Source organism: Camellia sinensis, chromosome 6, assembly GCF_055761805.1.
Source record: "Camellia sinensis isolate YWXY chromosome 6, ASM5576180v1, whole genome shotgun sequence".
Lineage (NCBI taxonomy): Eukaryota > Viridiplantae > Streptophyta > Magnoliopsida > Ericales > Theaceae > Camellia > Camellia sinensis.
The window spans coordinates 19299966-19318298 of record NC_138966.1 but is presented as its reverse complement, the minus strand read 5'-3'; the positions used below and the strand labels follow the sequence as shown (position 1 = coordinate 19318298).

The 18333-nt window shown below is 36.9% G+C and overlaps 1 protein-coding gene across 1 annotated transcript; it reads right to left on the bottom strand.

The window, feature by feature from the left end:
* Positions 1-929: 929 nt before the first annotated feature.
* On the bottom strand, positions 930-16447 carry LOC114267875 (TCP-1/cpn60 chaperonin family protein). Its single transcript, XM_028208949.2, has 12 exons — positions 16093-16447; positions 15617-15676; positions 15476-15532; positions 15005-15070; positions 14776-14887; positions 14475-14603; positions 12733-12804; positions 12142-12257; positions 5763-5839; positions 4436-4921; positions 3289-3604; positions 930-1452 (listed from the first exon to the last, which is right to left on the bottom strand). Exons 2-12 carry the CDS (start codon positions 15620-15622, stop codon positions 1306-1308), a joined length of 1584 nt encoding a protein of 527 aa, XP_028064750.1. The 5' UTR covers positions 15623-15676; positions 16093-16447; the 3' UTR covers positions 930-1305.
* Positions 16448-18333: the final 1886 nt, after the last annotated feature.

The following is an 18333-nucleotide window of genomic DNA, read 5'->3' as shown; positions in this document are numbered from 1 at the left end:
TTTTAAAATTTGATTCATACATGATATTAATAAAACCCAATAAATATTGACTTCTTAGTGGAGTGCATAATTTATGACGGATAAACTACCAATAAGTTTTAATAATTAGATTTAATTCTCATAAACTTCTAGTAATCATCACTAAAAATAATTTTTGTGACTATTTTTTGTATATGTTTCTAAAAATTAACAATTAATGACTTTTATAATCACGTTTTTCATAAATTGTCATTAAAATTTATAATTAGTGACATTTTTCTATAACAAATTTTTTAAATTATTGTTAAAAATTAAAAATTAATGACTTTTTTTATAATAATTTTTTTAAACTGTCGTTAAAACTTATAATTAATAATATTTTTTATGACAATTTTCAGACTATTAATAAAAATTAATAATAACATTTTTAATAATATTTAATAAAAACTTTCATTAATTATCATAAAACCTATTAAATAATAAACCCACCTACTAAAACTTACACATAAATCCCCCAATTCTGGCCAGCCCAATTAAAGACTTCGTCATCTAATTTGAAAGTCGTTCATTATTCTCTTTCAGTTTCCACAACATAGAAGGTTTCGCCTCCAGCAAACAGCCTGAGAAGCTTAAATAAATTGACTAGTCATAAGCCACAATTGCAATAATGACCCCATTTGGTAGAACTGTAAAAAAATAATTATAACTTATAACTTAACAGCTTATAATTGTGAATATAAATTAATTTCTGACTTATAAATTAAACTTCTCCTTTCCCACTCAAAAAATAAGTTAATTTTTAATTTACAAAAAGCTATAAGCTGTATTATTAAGCTGAACCAAACACATCAAAATAGCTTAAATTAAACTAAAAACTAAAATAAGCTAAAAATAAACCTTACCAAACAGACTAATATTACAATAGTGAATCAAGAGCCAAAACACATTCATTGCAAAGATAAAACCACCCAATAATTGTGTTTTTGATTCTCAAACCACATTGCAATGTGGACAACAATACACCATTCGCCCGCGCTCTCCAACTAAAGCTCAACCGCTTCATTATGCCAACATCCAAATTATAGCTCTAATGCAACAGCACAAAATTCAGATATGGGTTTTTCATTAACGCCAATAAACATTCAAAAAGCCAAAATCTCCTACATTAAATCAGTCTCTTTCCAAACAAGAACTAAAACAAAACCTCATACATCTTGTAATCCAAGTGCTTTGTAACCAAGTTTGTACCAACCTTTTCACCCATCAAATCATTGTGTATCATTAATATCCCAATCACAACACATACCAAAAACACCAGTCCATGCATCACATTCTGTCTTCTCTCTTCCTTGGGGCACAAGTGATGATTTCATCGACTCTCAGAATCATCTCAGCAGCCTCAGTGGCAGAGAGCAACACCGCATTCTTAACTTTGAATGCTTCAGAGATCCCAAGCTCTGCCATATCTCCTACCTGTGAAAGAAAACCAAAAAGTTATAGAAACAAAGCAATGTCACAAACTAAGAAGCAAGAATATATGAAAGCTGTCTGTAAGAACTTAAAAACAGCTTAAAAAAAAAAAACACAAAATCTGCCAACCACACCAATGGCGATTGGTTTTCAACCCGTCCTGAAATTCTGCATAAGAGTTTTCAGCAAGCAAAAGCATTAGGGGTGCATAATGCATTTAGCACTCCAAGTAAGAAGCATGGACACTTCTAAGAAGGTGACAACACTCATCAGATGGTTCCCAACACCTATCGACATGGGTCCAAACATGTCTTATTTTTAAAAAAATTCTAGCGCCATGCACATTCAAACACTTGGGCTGAGTTTGTTTAGGATGAAAGTGGTAGGCAGAAAGTAAGAGAAGCGGAAAACCAATCAAACATTTTTTAGTTTGTTTTTCATGAAAGTGGTGGAAAAACTACAAAGAAAATTAATTTTCATACAACTCATATTAGCATCGTAACTAACTATATAATTTCTTGCTAAAAAACAGAGGAAAACACAAGTTTAAATTTGTCCATATGAAGAGTTATGTATAATTAAACTTTCAACTTTCTCTAGCTTTTTCTTCCAAAATTGTCATCTTGGATGGTTTGGGAAGTGGCTTTTTGACTAAAATACAATGTGAAAAAAGTGTTTCGGAAAGGCTTTCTGTCTTTTTACAAAAAAACATGCAAAAAAGTAAAGAGAATGGGAAGGAATCTTGGACTTTTATTGTATATTTTTTGGCCTTTTTTTTTTTTGTGGCTTTTTGACTTCTAGCTATTTTATCATCTTCCCAAATGACCCCTAGAAAATATATTTATCATCTTCCCATGAAAATATATTTTCCTTTCCATTTCTTTCACTTTCACTTTCTACCCATTTTTCCTTCTAATCAAATGGAGCTTTGGGGAATACGTGTCTATCGCTTAAATACATATACAACACATTACAAATTTGAATGACATAATTTGGAATCAAATTACAAAACACAAAACAAACGAAAAATGTAAATTTATACATATTCTCTTCTTCTAGACTTTAATTTGGTTTGGTTTCCAGAACCTGTTGTTTGAAAAAATTTCAAAAATTTTAAAGTTATTTGGTAAAAAACAAAAAACACTCGTCATTTTCATGTTGTTTTATTTTATTTTATTATTATTATTTTTTTTGGATGCAAAAATATAAATATTTTTTTGAAGTTGAAAATATATTTTTGGTATTTAATTTTGTCAAACTAATTTTCATTTAAAAAAATCTTCAGAAAACTAATTATGAAAATAAAACAGAGCCAAGAGTATAAAACTATATGCTTTGCACATGTCTTCCACATGTCATGCCCTACATTTTAAAACAAAAAATTGTGGTGTGGTGTCCATTTCGTGTCACACGTCTGTGTTTGTTAGTGCTGGCAATGGGCGGGGTAGGGTGGGGCGGATTTGTAGTAATCCATTCCTACCTTAATTTATAAGTGATGAGACTTAAAAAGATGTAAAATGAAAAATAAAAAATAAAAAGTAGAAATGAGAATTTAGCTGTAATACTTTAGTCTTTTAGTTTCATTATATTTAAGAAAATTAATTATATATATATATATATATTATATACATATTAATATATTTCATAAATAGAGTCGGGGTGGGCCATGGTAGAATGGGGCAAGTAAAGGAAAACCGATCGCGCCCCACTTCCTCATCGGGGCAGGAAAAACCTGTCCGTGTGAGGCAGGGCCGGGGGATGCAAGGGCAAAGCATGTGCTTAGCCCTCCAAAGATCTTATTAGTAATTCTGAATTATCTAGTTAAATTGAATCACTTACAGATCCAGAAATGACATCAATCCCTGCAGTGCTTCCTTCCTTGTGGTGCTCTGCTCGGAGCCGGGCAACCAAGTCAGCACTGTCCAAGCCAGCATTGTCAGCAATGATAGTTGGAATGGCTAGGAGTGCCCGCGAGAAAGCTTCAATAGCATGAGATTTCTTGCCAGGAGTCTTCCAGGCCAGCTCATCCACTGCCTTTGCCATGACCATCTCAGGCCACCCACCACCAAGCAAAACCCTACTGTCATTTACCGTTTGAGACAACACACACAAGGCATCATGCAGAGATCTCTCAGCTTCATCAAGCACGTGGTTGCTGCCAAAAACAAGACACAAAAACATCAAACGTAATGCATCAGAGATTCAACCAAAAAAATATATGTTCCGAATTCCCAAAAAGCAACAAAAGGTGCATTGCCAATAAAACCATGAGATTATGTTGTGCCACATGTCCAATCAATGAAGTGATAATATAGTAGGCTTGCAATTGAAAGGTGTGAATGTATGATTAAACCATCACAGTAGACAATTAATAGCCAGACAAATTTCTATTAACACATGTTGACATGCAATTGTACTAGCTTGCCATTTACAACAAGATGACAATCCAAATTATCAGATTTTGTAAATTGCTATATGGGTGTCAAGGGCGTCACAGTCAAGCAAAGAGGAAAAATATATCGAATAATAAAAGAATAACTTAATTTCCTCGCACTTAACACTGAGAGATGTAAGTACACAGCAAAAGCATGTGAATCACATAACTGACCACTGAAGTCCTAGCTTAAGTACTTCCATCTCCACCAAATATATATTAGTTAAAAGCACAGATAAGCCATCCTAACCAATCAAGATTACTTCCACACTCAAAACAAGCACTATGGAAAAGGACTATGGATCAATATACATAAAAGGACTATGGAAATTAGTTTAGCTAACATTTAAATATGCTCATGAAGTTCAATCTTCAAACCGAAGCAACTAATGACATGAATAGGCTCTCAAAATTGGGCTACCTCTCATATTCAATCAATTGTCAGGTTGAATCATGAGTTAAAAAGATGAGATGACCATAATTTAGATGGCAAGAGAGTGCAAGGAGCATAACGGTAAGGGCAAAACTATCATAAAGTGGCAAATCAAGTACCTTGCACCTCTCAATACTATTGTGCAAGCCTGACCCATTTCAACGCCAGAAAAGTGGATCAGCTTGTCCTCACCGATCATAATTTCCTCAATGAGCTTGCAATGTCCTAGCTTAACTGATTCTGGATTGTCAAAGGTTGATGCAATCTCACCACCAGTAACTAGTGCCAAGCGCTCAATACCTTCAAAATCAGCATGCTCAATTGCAAGTATTCCTGCATCAGCAAAGAGTTCCTCTGGAAAATTGTAGATCAACTGTCGGTTAACAAAGCAGTTAATCCCATGAGCTATAATCTTTTGAACCTTCTCTCTCATCTTTTCCTTCTCAGCCCCTTCAATCTCAGCAACCCTAGCCATTGAATCAACACGAACGCGGGCACCATAAATTTTTACTTTATCTGTGTCCATTGCAGTATTTGCCACCAAGATCTTTGCATTTTCAATGCGTTTCGGTTGGCCAATACCTATTTTCTTGTCTAGAATGAATCTGCCAAAGAATAAAATACCAATTACACAAGAAAATATTTATTAGAAGGGCCCCAAAATATCATATAGAATTTATAATTAAACTAAAAAATAAAAAATAAAGATAACTGAATCTTCATTTGGTTGCCAGGGGAAAAAAAAAGGAAAACATGTTTTTAACTATGGGATTTTCCTTTCGAGATTCACCAAAGAAAGAACTTGGTATCACAAAGATTGAGAGGATGCTAGACATTTTCACAAATTCCTCCACAAACATGATTCCACTAGTGTTATGTTGAGAGAGAGTTTTCAGCATATCAAATACGTTCCCCTCTGTAAAAGAATTCATAACCAATACCTGCTCCAAATGGAAATCTAATAGCAACTAGCACGGTGTGGGAACATACTTGATATGCTCATTTTTTCCAGATAAGTCATACAGATACTAATTAGAAGTTTAGTATCCACAGCAGAAAATAACCAACTCAACAAAGCAAAATTTAGTGACTGAGGTAAGCTGAGGTTTCTGTATGCTGAGAAACCTTTAAAAAATGAAAAATTTAAGATTCAAAAATTCCACCTTTTATAGTTTTCCTAGTTCCTAGCTTGTCTCAGCAACCAAAAGGAAATTCAGCACAAAGCTATCTATGCAGTTGTAAACATGTCAAAAAATATCAGAAACAAGCAAACAAGACTCCCAAGGTAATATAAGGACTAAGAGTTTTAAGACAGCCGAAGTAAGCATAAAAGAAAGCAGCATGTGAGCCAAGAGTCCAGAAAAAGAAGTAGGCACCACTCTATATTAGGTATGCAAGCACAGCTAGCTAACACATCAATGAATTTCATTAGTCAAGATGCCTCACCCCTCGTCTAAAAATGAATCCTTCAGTGATCCTCCAGGCTTCTTAATAATCTGAATGGACACTAAGTTTGTGCTGCCCTGCCATTTCAGGAAAATGATCATTGATCAGTACAAATAATAAAGGAAAAAAATGTAAACTAGAACATGTGACCAGCAGCATATAATTAGAGAAGATGTCTGAATATACAAAGGAGATCATACATGAAACGCAAACCTCCATAATCAAAGGAAAAAATAAAAAAAACAATAGTAGTAGAGAAACAAACTACACATGCACAAAGCAAATGAGATACTAGATGGAAACTCCTCATAAAGCCCTGACCATATGGGCCTACACTCTAAGGAAAACATATTTTAAAAGCCAACCCAAGGACAGCCAGAATTCTGCTTGTGGTTAAGGTGGGGAAGTAAAGAACATGGCTCATGCTTGGATCCATTCTTGGGCCAACATTTCTTAGGCGCAATCTACTACTCATTTTCATGCTTCTTATGATGAATAATATACATAGACGAAGAGTCTATCAATGTTTTAAAAGGGGCACCTTGCGCTTCAAACAGGTCAAGGCGAGGTGCAATACACAAGGGGCAGCTTAGGTGCTGAGGCAAAGGCTTTTTTTAAAGGCATGAGGCGTGGGCTTCATGGGCTTTACCTATTTTTCTACTCCAACTGTTGATTGAGTGCTTTTTTGTGGGCATACCCACAAGGATTCAAAACTCTTCAATATAAACTGACCATATGTGGTCAAAAGATAGCAGAAAGTGATAAAAGATTGAAAGTTATACTTTACATCTTTTGTTGGATATTATATTTCTAATTTTTAGAAGATTGAATGTTATGTTTAAAGATTATCGGAAATGATTATGATTTTTGAAATTCTATATATTTGTTATGTTGAAAAGTTTGCCTATTTTATAATTTTGATTTTCTTCCTTTATTATCAGAATCTTACAATTCGTGATTCGATTCACGATTCGATTCGCAATTTTTGTAAAATCTATACAAATTTATGGGTAAATCTATTTTGAAAGTGAATCTCTAGTGAATCCTACGATTCGTAATCGATTCACGATTCGATTCACTTTTTACGATTCATGTAATTTTTAAAATTATTGTGTCCGACATATTTTTGACTCCTTTTTATCCATCTTTTTGGTGAAAATTACATAATACAACTTCTAGTAGCGTTTAATACCAAAATAACTAACGTATATACATAATTTGTTATTATTTTAGTAATTATGGAGTTTTTAATAGGATCCAATCAGATTCAGTTAGACCCAACATATTTTTAACATTTCTTCTCATTTTTTTTTCCTTTAAAAAATCATAATATATCTTGTAAAGATGTTTAAAATTAAAATTACACTATGAATTATCTATTGCTACTTTATTAAAGGGGTACTTACGTGTAAGTCCTAATATGTGAATTTATTGTCAAATAGGTCCTATGAGAAAAATTTGTCATAAAGAAAGTCACTAATTGTAAGTTTTAGAGACAATTTATAAAAATCATGACAAAAAAAAGCACTAATTGTTAATTTTTAGCGACATATATAAAAAATTGTCACAAAAATTATTTTTAGCAACAGTTTTATCAAGACTTATTTTCAATAGGTTGATAGGAATTAAATCCAACTATTAAGACCTATTGGTAGTTTACCCTTTATTAAATTGAATATTGTGTGAGATCAGTTATACCTTTTAAAATGTTTTAGGTTTTAAAATAAAAGATTCTAAATAATTCTGTCTTATTATTTGCTCACTGTTACTTAGAAAAATATGTATACTTATTGTCCAAATATCAATATTATTGTTAATTATTGTTACTTTAGAAATTGATAATTTGCCTATTTGGTTATTATCTTTATTAAGAATGGTTGATAAGAAATATCTAGAAAAGAAAAAAAAAAAATTTAAATGGTGATCTTACCTATTAAACTACGTGATTATCATTCAAAATAACATTTTCATAGATTTAAGTCTAAATATTTTATATTCATAAGATATATTTAACACCTAAATGTGCAGATATATTTTTTTAAGTAATTTAGAAAAAATGACCGAATCTTTATGATTCACGATTCGATTCGATTCGATTCGATTCGCGATTCGGTACAAGGTCATTTCGATTCACAATACAAATCCCGATTTAATAACTATGTTTTCTTCTACTACTTCCGCTTCGCTTTGATGAGTTGCGCACCTCACGTTTAGGCTATACGAGACCTTATCGCCTCTGTGCGCCTAGAGACTTTTAAAACACTAGAGTCTACAAAGAGGAACCCTCTAATGAAACTAGCCTCTGTAGCTGGTTGTGTCTCCCCTTGGATCAGATACGAAAGGTAAAAATATGACATATCCTCAATATTAAAAACGTGTTAAACCAGAATGGTCAACCAAACCAATCATTTATGGGAGTCGTCAAAATAAATTTGATCTACAACTTGTATGGGCAGGTGACTAACTGGCTTCATATGTGGCTGACCATATGTTCCCAAGCCTATCTCAAATTTCAACAAAGAAATCTGAAGGAAACCACTGAAGAATGCTTTTACTTCAATGTTAGCTGAGACACCTATTTGTGTCAATCACAATCAGAGTTAGCTCATCATCACAATGGGCCTAAAGGTGAAAAACATGCATGGCACATTGGCACCCTTTCCACATATTCCATATCCTAGAAGCACGTCAACTAAACTTACTACATAATTTGATTTGATCTATGTAGAAACTATGGCTTCATTACCAGGATTAGATGAGAATGCAGAAGTGAAAAGGAAATATACCTTCAAACAATGTAACAAATTTGAACTGGTACCTAAGTAAGTAGGCTTCATCTAAATTATCTCAGTAAACAGGATACAATGCAGACACAAAATAAAAGCTTAAAATCTAGTGTCCTGTAATTTTGTCACCTTTCATTCTTTGTTTTCCTGCTTCATAAAGTTGTCAATCATGTACAAAGGCATGCCAACAAAAAAAAAACAATGAAATGAATTAAAAGAATATAGTAAGGATCTTTCCAACTAGGAGACAACCCATCCAAACTTGTCCTACAATGCAACCAACAACATCTTCTAACTAAAACAACTAAATATGTGTAGAAATTTAATGTATAAAGAGAAATAGAGAATTGTATTATTGATTGATTTATATTGATAGCTATTACAATGATTCATGATTCCTATATATAGAAGAGGGTGAGTGTGTAGTAGGTAAGGAGTAGGTGAAGTGGAGGTGGTAGTGGTGTAGTGGGTTAGGTTTAGTGGAGTAGGTGAGGTGGTAGTGGTGTAGTGGGTTAGGTTTAGTGGAGTAGGTTTAAGTGGGTGAAGTAGGTGGAGAGTAGGTGGATTTTAACAGCCCCCCGCAAACTCAAGGGGGATAGAAACTAACCAACTTGAGTTTGGAGAGAGTAACAAAACAAGAAAATACATAAAAATAAAAGAGGATAAGAGACACTGTATGGTCGTGTCAGACCATTGGTGAAGACACTGGATGGTGGTGTCATAACGTTGTAGAGGACACTGTATGGGGGTGTCATAACCATGTAGAGGACACTGTATGGTGGTGTCATAACGGTGTAGAGGACACTGGATGGCGGTGTCAGACCGATGTAGAAGACAGTTTATGGGGTCATGTCGGACCGTTGTAGCAGACAATGTTGTGACAGTTGTGGTGACAGTTTACGGAGTCTTGCTGGACCCTTGTAGAAACTAACCGGAATCAATGTCGGGACAGTTTACGGAGTCTTGTCGGACCCATGAAGGAGCTAACCGGAATCAATGTCGGGACAGTTTACAAAGTCTTGTCGGACCCATGAAGGAGCTAACCGGAATCAATGTCGGGACAGTTTACAGAGTCTTGTTGGACCCTTAAAAAGTCGCACCCTCAAAAGGTATGCCCAATCTTTCAAAAGGCGTGCCATCAAAAGGCGTGCCCAATCCATAAAAAGACGTGCCATCAAAAGGCGCGCCCACTTCATCAAAAGACGTGCCCGACAGAAAGCGTCGAGCCATCAAAAGGGGCGCCTGACACGCGGCGATGCACGTGATTGATAGAGAGCGTGTCGGCCTCGTCGTCTCTGTCTTTATAAACCAAAGCGAAGTCTGAGGCTTGGAAGCATAATAAACCAGTTGAAACCTCTTCGTTCTCTGTAACATTCTGTAACCAACCCTTCTCTGAAACACTCAGCAGCCCAAAAACATGGCTTCTTCTTCCCGTTCAGCTACCCAGAACATAGCCTCTTCTTCCCGTGGTCTGCTCACTCTCTTTCCCGACCTCAACGAGTCAACAAGAGAGATAACTGGTGCGGTGGCCTGTGAACCTCAACCAAACACCTCTGGTTTTGCTCCGTTGAACTTTCCGATGCGGTCGGTGGAGCAAAAAATGGCAGTGCAAACGGATATTGAAGCTAATCAGTATACATTGAAGTCCTGTGTTGAAACTATGACTGCGGTTACAAACTTGTCGCACCAGCTGCAGAGTAGGACAAATGAGGTGCAGCAGTTAAACGCCCAACTGGCTCTGCTCCAACGCATGTATAAGGATGCGCGAGCAGAGATAAGTGTGCTAAAGGCGGAAAATAAGGAGCTGAAACGGAAGGCCACCGTTATGTTCCGATTTGGAGGTCCGCCATATGCTGTAGTGGAGGAGCAGGGTGGAGTGATCGTGCCCAGTGGAGTGGGAAACACGGAGGCAACACCGTCAAGGGCCGCCCAGGACGGAGGCAAGAAGAAAAGACCGGCGGAATAGGCGAAAAAGTGAGGTCGGTGGGTGGCCGTCTGCAGAAAAGAAAACAAATCTTGTGGTGTTGTGGTTTGTGTTGTTGTGGTGGTTTTTTTTTTTTTTTTTTTTTTTAAATTGTGATCGGGGTTGATCCCTGAGATGAATAAAAGATGGTTTGGTGTGCAAAGCTATATGGTATGAATGGAATTTGAAAAAGATTAAAAAATAATGTGAAAGAAAAATAAAGAAAGAAATAATAAAAATATATTTGAAATCAAAATGAAAGATGAGGTAAATAAGGAAAGTGGTTTGGAGAAAATAAATAAAAATAATGGATTTTGAAATCAAACGGAGGAGAGAGAGGGGACAAGCCCATGTGAGAGAAAGAGGGGAAAAATGATAGCCGATGCACCCAAAAATAATCTAGCTGCTATCCACAGGCGCTTAGGGGAAGGAAATGGTAGCAAGAGACGACCAACACCATATATGGCTATAGCAAAGAAATGGAGTATCAAGCTCAATGGGCTAGGATTTAGACCAGAGAGTAAAGCCACTGGTCCTGTTGAACACACACCTCCAAGGCTCAAATAATCAAAACATGCTTCACGCATTTCCTTCCTTGCTTGATCAGGAGATGCACAAAACACCTTATACAGGGCTCCAGTCATTCCTCCACCAGTTAAAGGATGACGCATGTTGAAAGCATCACCTATTAATAGTGCTCCAGGAGTAGGGTAAGGAGCAACTGGCATACTTCTATTGGGCATTGTTCTAATACTTCCCTTATCAATTGCAGCTATAAATGAATCATGCAGCTCAGGTGGAACCTGGGGAGCCACCAGAGGGAAGCAAAGCCGAAGGCTGCTGCAAAGCCGAAGGCTGTAAAAGCGAAAAAGGAAAAGAAGGCTCCGGCTAAGACAAAAGCTGCTGCGCCAAAAGCTAAAGCCGCTGTGAAGCCCAAGCCAGCGGCAAAGGCCAAGCCAGCTGCGAAGCCAAAAGCTGCTGTGAAACCGAAGGCTGCCGTGAAGCTGAAAGCTGCAGTGAAGCTCAAGGCTGTGGCGAAGCCCAAGGCTGTGGCGAAGCCCAAACCAAAGCCGAAGGCGGAGGATCCTAACAAGAGGCAAATGAGCATGGAGGAGAAGCATAGATTGAGTGTTGGGTTGCAGAGTTTGCCCCAGGAAAAGATGCCACAGTTAGTGCAGATTATGAAGAAGAGGAATTCACATTGGCCTCAAGAGAGAGGATTTAGGCAGTGATGGGAAGGTATGTGTAGAAAATAAGCGGAATAGGTTGAGGTCCGGCGGGCGGCCAAGGCGAGGTTGCCGCCCGCCGGTGAAACGAAAAATACTAAGTGCTTAACCTTGCTCTGATACCATGTAGAAATTTAATGTATAAAGAGAAATAGAGAATTGTATTATTGATTGATTTATATTGATAGCTATTACAATGATTCATGATTCCTATATATAGAAGAGGGTGAGTGTGTAGTAGGTAAGGAGTAGGTGAAGTGGAGGTGGTAGTGGTGTAGTGGGTTAGGTTTAGTGGAGTAGGTGAGGTGGTAGTGGTGTAGTGGGTTAGGTTTAGTGGAGTAGGTTTAAGTGGGTGAAGTAGGTGGAGAGTAGGTGGATTTTAACAATATGTATGAATTACTTGCCTTTAACCTCATAACAGCATCAACAGCCAGTTTTGCAAAATGTTCCTTGTCCTGGGAAAGAATTTTGGAACTCAAAGTAGTCATTGCAATCTTCATCAAGTCTTCCTTGAATTTTTCTGCATTATCCAATAATGTAAAGCATATAAGAAATCTCAGTATTACATAAAATGAAAGTAGGGTCTTGACGTTAAGAAACTCAATAGAGGTTTGAATGGATGGAAGTTACCTACAAATAAAAACAGGGAAAATTACAGAAAATAATGTCCAGAAACCATTACCCTATCTTAAATAACCCTCCAACATACCAAATTAATCTGGTCTGTATATTGCAATCAATGTCTAAAACGGTTCATAATAGGATTTATCAACTATGTAAAAGCTACAAGAGAAAAACCAAAACAAAGGATCTTAATGTCAAGAAACCATTACTCCATCTTAAATAACCCTCCAACATACCAAATTAATCTAGTCCGTATATTGCCATTTTTGTCTAAAATGGTTCATAATAGGAATTTATCAACTATGTAAAAGCTACGAGAGGAAAACAAAAAAAAAGAATTGTATATGATACTCAATGTTCATACAAGATACCTGCATCGTCTTTATTATCCATCACCTTCTGCAGTAAAGCATTGTGAGCACACTCAGCAGCCATCCGATAACCTTAAGAAATAAAACAAGCATCATGATGACGAACTCCAACATCAAACAAATTTCACATGGTGATAACAAAAAGAAAAGAAGAACAAATTACACACCCTGAAGTTTCTGACAATTATAGATACACCCTTCGGGTTTTTGAAATTACAATAACACTCTTTACTTTATCTAACAATATATGAAGGCATACCCTCTACTAACAATACGCTAATGAGACAGATAGAAAAAGCTAAGTCATTGTATTAAAATTGTTGTATCGCTAGTTTGCCCTCATTGATAATATTTAATAGAAGTGTTAATATATATACATGTAAATTATGGGGAAAAAAAAAGTACAATTTTTTGTTTAACTGTCTATCTTCCATTACAAAATGACCAAACCCCCTCCACACCACAGCACTATCACCAATATAGACCACACCCCAACATCACAACTCCCTTACACACAATCCCCAACACCAGCCAATATCTCCCTCTTCAATCTCCCTCTCTCTCTCTCTCTCCACAAAACTGATCCCTTCCATACACCCACATATGGCGACCTCACTCCATATCTACTGTTATTCTCGCTCTCACTCTTCTCTTTTCTACCCCGTTTGGCCCCCACACCCACGATCACACACACCCCTCCCCCCTCCACTATTGCTCTCTCTCCCATTTCTCTTCTCCCCTCCCCCCCCCCTCAGCCTCTGCCACCAGTGACCATTTCTCAGCTATTTCTCCCTACCCCTCTTCTCCCTCATCCCAGCCACTACCAATTGACACCCACCACACCACCGACCAACCCCTCCCCCCTCCCCTCCCCTCCCTCCCTCCCTCCCTCCATTGTTCATTTTCTCTTTTCAATTAATAATTCAATTAACAAGATCTCTCTGCAACTCTAAATCATTTTTTTGTCTAAAATCAAAACTGTAATTGACTTGTATGAGCAGATCAATGTTTGGTTCGTGGATGGATTCATAATTCATAAATGCATGGTGGTTGTGAAGGTGATGGCCAGTGAATTGGAGTGGCTGTAGGAAGAGGGGTGACAACAGTGGGTTCAGATGCTCTGATATGTACTTGGATATTCCTGGAGAGATAGTTTTAATTTGATAATGATAGTGACGGTGATGGTGATGGTGATGGTTCAGATCAGGAGTGGTGATGATTGTGTTGGGTTGATAGTTTTTGTGTTTTGCCAATGGCTTGAATTGACTAGGTTAAGAAAGGTGAGTCAACAACTGAGTCATTGAAATATGAATAAAAAAAGTAAGGGTAAAAATGTAATCTTTTCATCCTTGTCAACAGCGGAGAAAGTTTTATTTCAGAAACATGGTGTCTACCTTTTTTGATAAAAGAACCTATTCATCAAAAGAGCATCAAAGGGACAGAAACATGTAAACATGGTTTACACAATGTCAAAAACTCAAAAAAAAAACAAAAACAAAAATCCCTATAAATCTACAGGGTATACAATATAAAGAAAAAAAGGAAAAATCCTACTAAGCCAAGACAATGAGAGCAGTAATCTAAGGGGGCCACCTTAGGGAATGCCAAATAAAATGCAATGGAAGTCACTAAAAAGTTGTAATTTATAACAATCATGCACACAAACTGAAGTGGATAGACTTTTCCTTTCCAACAGAGAAGAAATTATAGATAAAAGATACTATACTAATCTTAAAACAGACCTGATATTATTGTCATTGGATGAATCTTTGTAGCTACCAACTTTTCTGCCTCCCTCAAAAGTTCCCCAGCCAAAACAACAACTGAAGTTGTTCCATCTCCAACTTCATCATCTTGAACCTTTGATATGTCTGAACCACAAATTAAGGATGAAAATATACTGAATAATAACTATTTGTCTGAACATTAGTCCGAGACATATCCCCCAAGCACAAACATGTTCCATGAGCAGCAGAAAAATTTCCACTAGCCATATAAACAACCTACTAAACAGTTAAGCCAAAAACAAGAAAGCAAGGATACCAACAAGAACTTTAGCAGCTGGGTTATCAATATGAAGGGACTTTAAGATTGTAGCACCATCATTTGTCACAGTAACACTGTGTCCCCTGCCTGTTGATTGTAAAATTTTATCCTGTAAAGAAATTACATGCAAGAGCAGCAAATTAAATTGGAGAACAAAATGGGTACCAAACGCCTAAAGAGTAGTAACTTCTAATTTAGCAACAAACTGAGGCAAGAATAAGGTTACCATTCCCTTGGGCCCTAAAGTTGTCTTCACCAAGTCAGCAATTGCCATTGCACCAATAAAGGATGCCTAAAAACCAAAGGAGAGCAATGCTTATTCATTAGTACAAAAGGCTAGTTAAAATTTGACTTAAAGTGCGATAAGAAATGTAATTCACAACCAGAACATGCCACTACTAAAACTACAAAAATAGAATACAAAAATTTAAACCCAACAACTGTAATACTACTTCTAACCTAACCAGCTTAGCCATAATCAACAAATTTCACCTCTGAAACTGTCAGAAATACAAGGGCAATAATATAGCCAAATAGTTGTAATACTGTTAACTGAACTAGCTTACTGTAAGGAAGTTTGTCCATGTAATGTGTCATTTGATTATCACAAATACATATAACAATGGAAATGAATGTCATAAACACATACATAAATCACTTAAAGAAATAAATAAAATTAGTGAGAGTGCAAACTTACCATTCTGGCTCGCTCACCCTTCTCTTCAGTAGCTTCATCTTTAAAAAGCCTCTCAACCTAAAAATCACCAAGTCAATAAAATAGTAACAATGAAAGGAAGTGACAGAGATAAGTTGGAAGTAACATCAGTGTCTCACATACCGCCATCACAACCAAGCAACACAGACAGAGCTAGAACCTGGGAGATCAACCAAACTATAACTGCAAAAATGGGGGGAAAAAAATGGGTTTTTTTTTCATCAAACTATAAGATAAAATCAAATATCAAATGCCAAGGATCTACTGAGCCCCAAATCTATGAATACTTGCCAAATAAGTATCAAAATACTCAAATGACAGAGTTTCAAAAATCCAAAACCCTAGAAAGCAAGAACATAAGGTTGTGAACCCTAAAGATTCAGCAATCTGAGAAAAAATCAAACTAACAGACATTTTGACTAAACCACAGAGGAAACAGAGAGCGAGAATGGCTGATTCAAGAGAGAAAATGAAGTTCATGAATCATTCAAGCAAAACCCTCAAAGAATCTGAAGTAAACTATGTGGAGAAACCCAAAAAAAGAGAAGAGAGAAAATTTGATAAACTGCAATCTAATGAAACACGTATTGAAGCCTTACCTGTGATCGCAATGTGTGAGAGAGAGAGAGAGAGAGAGAGAGAGAGAGTTTTGAGAGAGTTCGATCCCGCCGAAAGGAGGAGCAGAGTGTCTCTAGAATGAACTGAGGCTTTCTCTTCCCTTTAAGCAGTGAAAATGATAAGGTGCGTGTACTGCTTATATTGTACTCGTCGACTTTACCTTTTTGTAACCGTTTGATTGTATGACCCAGGTATACACTGCTTATATAAGGGTCAGATTTGTGATTTTATGTGGGCCCGAAATGTGGTTGGAACGATTCTTCTATTTGACACTTGTATCACATAGCATCTCTCTCTGCCTTCCAACAACAATTAGGGCGAAGTTTTCCTAGGCCTTGTGTTTGGTAATGTTGGGAAGGGTTTTGAAGTAGTAACGAATATATCGATTCGTCAAAATCGATTGAATCGAATCGATCCGTCGCATTTTGGATGGATGCGTGATGACAAGCGGACGGTTGCGGATTGATTTTCTTCAATTTGCCAATTTGGCGGACGGATGACGGATTTGAGATTCCTTTGGCCGCAACCGAACCGCCAAACCGCGAGTACCCTTAGTAATTTATAAGATTTTGTGTTTTCAATTTGTTTAAATATTTTGTTTGTGTTTTCAATTGAAAAAGAGTTCAAATATTCTGTTGAAAAAAAGTTTTCAACTTGAATATATTTTTTGAATTGAAAAAAAAATAAACGTATTATTTATCTATATTTTTTTGTTTTTAAATCTAACTCTGAAAGTAATAAATAAAAAATATGAAATATGCTGGTTGGTTTTAGTTTTCAAAACATATATAAATGTAACAATACAGAGAGATACAATCTCAACTATTGCTCTGTTCATGGTTTTTGTGGTTTGAATTGTTTTTATATTTGAAGAACCACAGATTGTAATACTTTATGTGGATGAGGTATGCTGTGATTGTAATATGTAGATGAGGCATATTGTGATATTCTAAAGTTTCAAACTTTCTTTCTTTGGATGAGGCATGCAGTAATTGTAATACTTTTTTAAGTCATTGACTGTAATACTTTTTTTTTTTTTTTTTTTTTGAGGAAGTGCACAAGTTGAACTATGTTAAAAATTTATAAAATTTCAAACCGCTAAACCGATTCGCATCCATCCGCCAAACCGCCAATCCGCTCAATCTGCATCCGCCGGATTGGCGGACGGATGCGGATTGATTTTCTCCAATCCGCCAATCTAGTGGACGGATGGCGGATTGGAGATTTCGTGGCCGCAACCGACCCGCGCCCACCCCTAGTATCTCTATATTTTAGTAGGGAGTTTTTTTTGATAAATCCATTTTTTAGGAGCTTTATTCCATTTAATTCATATTTTTTTTGACTATTCCATTAGGTATAATTTGAGATAAAAAGACTAAAATACCCTTTTCATCTACTTATGTTCCATTTAGTTCACATTATTTTCTTATGTTTCAATAAGTCCTATGGGTAACATAATTACCAAAATACCCTTAATGTGAATGTTCACACCGTCAATATAAATGTTTATATTGTCAATGTGTAGGGGCCCGGCTCATGTCGATCCTCGTGGGTGCCTGGAAAAATTCGAGCCTGGCTAGGCCGGCCCACAAGCCAAAAAAATAGGCCCGACCCGGCCCGTTGATAATATGAATATTCACATTGACAAGTTAACATTCACATTGATAGGAGTGTAAAATTGGCCTGCGGCCTATGGGCGGCCCGAAACCAGCCCGTCGCCCGGGGCGAGCCCGGGCCGGCCCGTTCACAATATGAATATTCACATTGACATATTAACATTAACATTAACATTAACATTGACAAGAGTGTAAAATTGGCCCATGACCCGTGGGCAGCTCGAAGCCCGGGCCCGGGTCGGGTGGGCCCGGCCCGGCCCGTTGACAATGTGAATATTCACATTGGCATGTTAACATTCACATTAATAGGAGTGTAAATTAGCCCGCGACCTGTGGCAGGCCCAAAACCCGCCTGCGGCTCGTGGGCTGCCCTGGACGGGCCCGGCCCGACCCGTTGATAATGTAAATATTCACATTGACATGTTAATATTCACATTGATAAGAGTATAAAATTAGCCTGCGCCCCGTGACTGCCCGAAACTAGCCCACGGCCCGTGGGCGGCCCGGGGCGGGCCCGACCCAGCCTGTTGACAATGTGAATATTCACATTGACATATTAACATTCATATTGATAAGAGTGTAAAATTGACTCGCGTCCCATGGGCG

Bases quoted from the DNA above. Each gene is read 5' to 3' on its own strand.
- LOC114267875 (XM_028208949.2), bottom strand. The intron at 14,604-14,775 runs GTATCCTTGCTT...TTTGTGGTTCAG, and splicing joins AGCTGCTAAAGTTCTTGTTG to ACATATCAAAGGTTCAAGAT. The intron at 1,453-3,288 runs GTAAGTGATTCA...TTTCTTTCACAG, and splicing joins TTGATGTCATTTCTGGATCT to GTAGGAGATATGGCAGAGCT.